We start from the raw sequence: 7,449 nt of genomic DNA, 5'->3' as shown, positions 1-7,449 counted from the left end.
TGGGGGAGTGCCAAGATGAAGGCACGGTGGCTTCAGCACAGCGCCCCCTATCAGTTTTCTATATAAATCTTTGCATACCACCAGGTGTAAAGGTGTGCCATAACGTCGGCAAAGACAAGTTCTCGCGAGACTTTTTTTTGTCTTCCTGGACCAAATAGCATCTGATAGTACCGCGAAGAGGGCCAAACTTAGCCGCTACCCCCACTCTTATGTGCAGTCTATGGTTCACATCTCAGGACACGAATAACTTGTTGGCCCCAACGGTCCGCTCCTTTTGAAGTTTCTGCCAGGCCTAGACGATAGTGGAGCAACAAGCAAGGACAGTGGGATTGTTAGCTTGAATGGCTAGCACGGATACCTAGCTAAAGCATTAACGTCATTATTGGTATGGAATGTGGTGATGGCTGTGGTCCAACCTTTGCTTGTAACTAGCTATCTACAGTTAGCTGTGTTGATTCATTCTTTACCCCAACTTGAAGGTAAAGTGATTAATTTAACATACGTGTCTTACTAGCTAGCTAATTATTTGTTTCCATAATGTTAGCTTGCTAGTCAGTTTATTGCTAACGTTAGCTATTGCCTCTTGTGACTGACTATAGCTAACTAGTCATAGCTAACATATCCAGCCATCTACCGTTAGTTAGCTAGTCTGGTCTAAAATACCTAGTTAACCAGACACCTCATTGTCACCCCTGTTGATTCGATAGATACACAGGCTAGTTTGAGAGCTAATTGGCTAGGCAGGCCTGGGGCATTTTGGATCTGCCAACAACATTCAGTCACTCTTCTGGCGACACAGCAAGTTGAGGTCAAGAGACTCAACGCTGGTATCTAGCAAGTTATTCTCTAAAACGAAAAATGGCCCCCAAAAAAAGACCAGTGCGCCTTAACATCACTCCCACTGCTGGTGAGGGAGGATTGTCCACCTCCACAACCATCGCAGCTGCCTCTGAGTAAGTGTAACTCCTTAGCCAGCTGGCTACTGTTAAACTCAAATTCAAGTCAACCTCTACTTCCATATGAGAATTCACCTCCAATTCTCCCTACTCCTTCGCTCTCAGTGCTAACTTGGAAGCCCTACAGAAGAAGTTGGAGGAGTTGGATCTGGATGAGCAGCAGAAGAAGCGCCTGGAGAATTTCCTTACCCAGAAGGCCAAGGTGGGCGAACTGAAAGACGATGACTTCCACCGCATTTGTGAGTTGGGTGTCGGCAACGGAGGCGTGGTCAACAAGGTGTGCCACAAACCCTCAGGCCTCGTCATGGCCAGAAAGGTAAGTGGTGTGAAATCTGTTGCCAGTCTGAAAGCAACCCCCAGACCCTTTTCTTAGATCAGGAAGGATCAGGTGGGTGTGAGCTGATTGATGGGATATTTGCCTGAGGGTACTTGGTTTAATGGTTTATATGTCACCATATTGATCAAACTTGTCTGATCATTTCAGATGGGATGCAGTTAGGGGTTGATTTCAGACTAGACACAAGGTAAAAACAAATCTGTTGATGTGCCTTTTGAGCAAGGCTTTTAACCCTAATTTGCCCCATGGGGGGTAAAAGGATCAATTGTAAATTTTTTAAAAATTGATTGTATTGCCTATGATGTGATCCAGTAATAACAATTGTTCACAAGAAAAGACTAGGCACATATTACTGTAATGGTAGTAAAACAATTAAGGTGGCCATTTTGAACCAGTAAAACCAGCGTACTTATGGCCATTAGTGATGAGACAAAGACATATTGATTTTTGGTGTGTATGTATTGCATTCATCCTCCCTCAGCTGATCCATCTGGAGATCAAGCCAGCCATCAGGAACCAGATCATCAGAGAGCTACAGGTCCTGCTTTTGTTATTTAATTTAGCATTATCAATATCATGTTTAAACCAAATCAATCCTTAAACAAGAGTATTCCTTATGTGTTTAAACCCACCTCTCTCGGTCTCCCTCAGTTGCTACATGAATGTAATTCTCCCTACATCGTTAGTTTCTACGGGTCCTTCTACAGCGATGGAGAGATCAGCATCTGCATGGAACACATGGTAAAGGGTGGGGGTGAGAGAGGGTGGGGGTGAGAGAGGGTGTCTTTCAAGAGCAAGTTCAATCATTTTGGGGAGTAGGGTTGAGATAGTAAAGTTGTAATGCAGGTAGACTCAGACCGTGTCATACTGTGAAGTGTTTATGTCAGGTGGTTGTGATTGAGTGGCTCTCCTCTCTCCCTGCAGGATGGGGGCTCTCTGGACCAGGTGCTGAAGGAGGCCAGGAGGATCCCTGAGGAGATCCTGGGGAAAGTCAGCATCGCTGTGAGTAATCATAAAACTAGGGGTGTTTTTATTTAACTAGAGGTGTGCCAAGTAGTTGGACAAAACGAGTATCGTAACGGATATGGGCAATATTTTTGATGCCATTATGATCAGAGTATTTTTTTGTAATTATCTGTGATGGGTGTTAATTTTCAGGTGACAGCATCTTTCTCATGTCATTCAGTTGTGCAAGGTTCTACATGGTCTAAGTAATTCAACTGGCTAGTTTGCATGTATGTAAAGAGAAGGGTGGACTTTACTTTGAACTTGCTGCTCTGATTGGATAGTGTATTTATCCATCCACTCGCTTCATAATTTCACCCGATCAGTTTTCCTCGCATGTTTTCAGTCCGATCATTTCTATTGTTGCTGCCTGTTACTATGATAAATCACATGGTGAGGACGTTGTTTATCAATGTGCGTAATATCTAACAAGCGGAGTGAGGGTAGGTGAGAATATGAAATGCTGATCCTCATTCTGACTGAATGACAGCTAACTAGGCTGCCCGCTGCAAATTGAGGAAACAGACACACCCCTCTGTGCGCTGCTCCTAAACTGCAGCTTTTTTTTGCAGTGAGAATGTGCAGGGAGGTATTTTGCCAACATCTATTTAAGCAAATTAAAACACTTTTCGATCATGAGTATCATCCGATCCAACTGGCAACTACGAATACAGCCATGTCGGCACAACCCTACAACACACCATAGCTAGCTACATATGAAGATAGTAATGTATGTCTATTGTTTCCCAAAGGATAGATATAGTGTTTGACAATTCCAAGTGTGCTCTTGAAACTGGGCAAAAACGGCAACATTTTCACATCATCTTCACAGGTTCTAAGAGGGTTAGCGTATCTACGAGAGAAACACCAGATCATGCACAGAGGTACACATTGATGCTATGCATTTGAATTTACGTACAGTGTATAGGTAGATGCATTTCTTCTGTGCCTGTGTGTTTTTAGCAATATGCCTGCCGAGTCTAATGTACCCTCCTGTCCCCCAGACGTAAAGCCCTCTAATATCCTGGTCAACTCTCGTGGGGAGATCAAGCTCTGTGACTTCGGGGTGAGCGGCCAGCTGATAGACTCCATGGCCAACTCCTTCGTGGGAACACGTTCCTACATGTCGGTGCGTACCCCTGATTCTGTTTGTTTGTGTGAGAGAGTGTGTCTGTGTGTGTGTGTGTAAGCCATCTATCTCTGTGTCTCTAACCAACAGCCGGAGAGATTGCAGGGCACCCACTACTCTGTCCAGTCTGATGTGTGGAGCATGGGGCTGTCTCTGGTGGAGCTGTCTATCGGCCGGTATCCCATCCCCCCTCCTGACGCCAAGGAGCTGGAGGCCATCTTTGGCCGACCCATCATGGACGGGACCGAGGGAGAAATGCACAGCAGCACCTCTCCCCGACCCAGACCTCCCGGGGGCAGACCTGCCAGCGGTCAGAACACACACACACAGCCTCTTTTGCAGATGGAGATCATTTACATATTTGTACTGATGATCTCAATAATGTTTTACTGTTAATCAGGCCACGGTCCTGCGATGGCCATCTTTGAGCTGCTGGACTACATCGTCAACGAGGTGAACACTGCTGAGGATCCCCCCCCCCCCCCCCATGGCCATAGATGGATAGAAGAATGCAAATGATTGTCATGGAACGGAAGCTAGAATAGAACATGACCAAACTACTGTTATATCCATGGCATGGTGTATAGATGGGCTCGTTATTGATCATGATCATGATTTTTGTTACAGCCTCCCCCCAAGCTGCCTCATGGAGTATTCACATCTGATTTCCAGGACTTTGTGACCAGATGGTGAGTTCCCTTCAGTATGAATGATTTATGAATACAATGCCTTGGTTTAATAATTAGATCAAATCCAACTTTATTTGCCACATGCGCTGAATACAACAAGTGTAGACTTTACCGTGAAATGCTTATTAACAAGCCCTTAACCAACCTTGCAGTTCAAGAAGATCTCACTATCTCAGATTTTTTTTTTTTAATAAAATTACTGGGACTTTCTTGTGCTTCCTCAGTCTCATCAAGAACCCAGCAGACCGGGCGGACCTGAAGATGCTGATGGTGAGTGTTGGCCTTTGGACTGAAGAGCACTGGGAGGGACTGACAGAAAAGCGAGCCATATTGGATTCCAGTCCCTTGCTGTTGGCTGCTTAGCTAATGGTTATAATAACTAAAGAGATAGACATGATCGATATGTCACAGTACATGATTAGCTGAATCACAGATGTATCTTTGTACTGAGCCATGTGTCTCTTGTGTTTGTTTCAGAACCACACTTTTATCAAGCGCTCGGAGGTAGAGGAGATGGACTTCGCTGGCTGGCTCTGTAAAACCATGGGGCTGAACCAGCCCAGCACTCCCACACGCACTGCAGACTAAGCAAACACTCAAACAGACATGCAGCGGCCTGAACACATACAGACTAATGGGCACACATAGACATGCAGCATAGATAGATAGATATATCTATCTCTCTCTCTCTCACTCACTTTTCTTGTCAGCCACCTCTCCTCCTTCAGGTTATCCAAGTATGAACTGGCCCTAAAGCCTCCATTCAGTCACTCTTCTCTAACCATTAGTGCTGAGCGATTAACAAACATTTCGTAAAAAAATGTTTTTGTTATTAAACAACTAATTGACGCTCTTTTTTTATTTTTTTTTGTGAGCCCAAATCACTGTTTCTCATGAGAAATCAAGTCAAGAACTACAGTATGTGGGATGCTGGGCTGAAAGGAGTTATCGGGGAGGAAGTGGCGAAGCGAGAGGCATCACTCGCCAAAATATGTCCAAAATAAGCCCAATGCGTTTCTTTGGGCTTATTTTGGACCTAAGCTTGTCGCCTGCCTTCACGCCTTCGGGATGATTCCTGTTATTCGGACGGTGACATGAGCATCTCAACATTAAATACAGATCTCTGTACAGATACACTTTCACGCCTGCTACGTTATGTACACACTGGCTGCATCATGAGAGAGGAATGTACACAACACAATGACGAGAGGGACAGACGCTGTTAGTTATCTACTTTGAAGAACTAGTCAAATGTTTTCAGCAGACAGCTCTCCAGTATAGGCAACATAGGCAGGCTAAATAGGATGACTAAAACCAGTAGAGTATAGGGAGCACATAGATAACAGATGACCTGGCGGACTGCTACTGCCAGAGCAGAGATGATTACTGTTATTTTTCATTCCTTAAAGTCAAGTAATCAGATAAAAACTAAGTAATATACACAACTAAAATGTTTTATTTTATTGGAATTTACCCTTTCTATTGATGTCTACCCAATGTGGACCTGACAGACAATGGAATATTTTCAAGGTTTTGGCAATTGAATGTTCACTATTTTAGGCTTTGGAATTTCTATTAAAAAACCCTCTAAAATCATTGTGAATCCTTATTTCAGCGTGCATTCAATTTTTTCAAATATCAAAATGAATAACTGAACCGACCTCAAAGCACTAATCGCTCAGCACTACTAACCATGTCAGAAACAAACCCTCAGTTACAACTGTAATCAGGATTGCTTCACTGGTTGGGTTGGGCCAACCCCTCATTGTCAGATTCAGCTATCATACTGTAACATAAGCCTGCATCCCCTTGTTGTCTGGATGTTGTAATCTACAGTATCAACGGGATGTCATCGAGGAGCTTCATTCTCCAGGAAGAGCAGACAATTTATAAAGTGAAAGATTGCTCTGGTCAGAAGCTTAATGTACACATGCTTCCTAGCCGAGCTCTGTGTGAGTTAAGTCTTCACAGGTCACCATGTTGGCACCAAATGTTTGGGTTTTGACATGTCTATCTACCTGCTGCAACTTCCCCTAAACTCCTTTTCTTGTTTTGGGTTGCTTTAACATTGGAAGCCTTTTGAGCAGAGAGGTTATGCAGAAATATGCCCCCCCCCCCCCAAGTCAGGAAATCCGGAAAGTTGAGCAAGACCTATTTCAGTTTCCTGAGTATGAACAACATCTACATTTCATCTGTTCCAAGAAGATATTCTTTGGTGTTTCTTATTTATTTAGCTTTTCAATTGCGATTCACTCGGTGGGAACAGTAACCTCAACGTCAGTCACTGCAGGAACAGTAACCTCAACATCATTGCCCACAGCTACAGTAACCTCAACATCATTGCCCACAGCTACGGTGTGACATTGGTCATTTTGCCAGGCAATTGGTATTATAACAATCATGATTAGGAGTTGATGTACAGTGCCTTGCGAAAGTATTCGGCCCCCTTGAACTTTGCGACTTTTTGCCACATTTCAGGCTTCAAACATAAAGATATAAAACTGTATTTTTTTGTGAAGAATCAACAAGTGGGACACAATCATGAAGTGGAACGACATTTATTGGATATTTCAATCTTTTTTAACAATTCAAAAACTGAAAAATTGGGCGTGCAAAATTATTCAGCCCCCTTAAGTTAATACTTTGTAGCGCCACCTTTTGCTGCGATTACAGCTGCAAGTCGCTTGGGGTATGTCTATCAGTTTTGCACATCGAGAGACTGAACATTTTTTCCCATTCCTCCTTGCAAAACAGCTCGAGCTCAGTGAGGTTGGATGGAGAGCATTTGTGAACAGCAGTTTTCAGTTCTTTCCACAGATTCTCGATTGGATTCAGGTCTGGACTTTGACTTGGCCATTCTAACGCCTGGATATGTTTATTTTTGAACCATTCCATTGTAGATTTTGCTTTATGTTTTGGATCATTAGCTTGTTGGAAGACAAATCTCCGTCCCAGTCTCAGGTCTTTTGCAGACTCCATCAGGTTTTCTTCCAGAATGGTCCTGTATTTGGCTCCATCCATCTTCCCATCAATTTTAACCATCTTCCCTGTCCCTGCTGAAGAAAAGCAGGCCCAAACCATGATGCTGCCACCACCATGTTTGACAGTGGGGATGGTGTGTTCAGCTGTGTTGCTTTTACGCCAAACATAACGTTTTGCATTGTTGCCAAAAAGTTCCATTTTGGTTTCATCTGACCAGAGCACCTTCTTCCACATGTTTGGTGTGTCTCCCAGGTGGCTTGTGGCAAACTTTAAACGACACTTTTTATGGATATCTTTAAGAAATGGCTTTCTTGCCACTCTTCCATAAAGGCCAGATTTGTGCAATATACG

The 7,449-nt window shown here is 43.7% G+C and overlaps 1 protein-coding gene across 2 annotated transcripts; it reads left to right on the top strand.

Moving 5' to 3' along the window:
* On the top strand, positions 1 to 5,712 carry map2k2b (mitogen-activated protein kinase kinase 2b). Of its 2 annotated transcripts, XM_090182735.1 has the most exons (13): positions 127 to 953; positions 1,062 to 1,272; positions 1,441 to 1,480; positions 1,775 to 1,831; positions 1,945 to 2,034; positions 2,218 to 2,295; positions 3,131 to 3,182; positions 3,303 to 3,427; positions 3,518 to 3,737; positions 3,828 to 3,880; positions 4,055 to 4,116; positions 4,341 to 4,386; positions 4,594 to 5,712. In XM_090182735.1, the coding sequence occupies exons 5-13, from the start codon at positions 2,023 to 2,025 to the stop codon at positions 4,702 to 4,704; spliced, it is 759 nt and encodes a 252-aa protein (XP_090038861.1). In that variant the 5' UTR covers positions 127 to 953; positions 1,062 to 1,272; positions 1,441 to 1,480; positions 1,775 to 1,831; positions 1,945 to 2,022; the 3' UTR covers positions 4,705 to 5,712. The 2 variants fall into 2 exon arrangements, with proteins under 2 accessions (XP_036842248.1, XP_090038861.1); XM_036986353.2 differs by lacking the exon at positions 1,441 to 1,480 and having other exon boundaries at positions 1 to 953.
* Positions 5,713 to 7,449: the final 1,737 nt, after the last annotated feature.

Source organism: Oncorhynchus mykiss, chromosome 8, assembly GCF_057628025.1.
Source record: "Oncorhynchus mykiss isolate SJ-2025 chromosome 8, ASM5762802v1, whole genome shotgun sequence".
NCBI lineage: Eukaryota > Metazoa > Chordata > Actinopteri > Salmoniformes > Salmonidae > Oncorhynchus > Oncorhynchus mykiss.
The sequence above is the reverse complement of the archived record's forward strand: the minus strand, read 5'-3'. Positions and strand labels throughout refer to the sequence as shown.

Coding starts and splice junctions, on each gene's coding strand:
- map2k2b (XM_036986353.2), top strand. CDS start 859: ATGGCCCCCAAAAAAAGACCAGTGCGCCTTAACATCACTCCCACTGCT. Junction 954..1,061: donor ACCATCGCAGCTGCCTCTGA/GTAAGTGTAACT, acceptor CTTCGCTCTCAG/TGCTAACTTGGAAGCCCTAC. Junction 4,117..4,340: donor CAGGACTTTGTGACCAGATG/GTGAGTTCCCTT, acceptor GTGCTTCCTCAG/TCTCATCAAGAACCCAGCAG.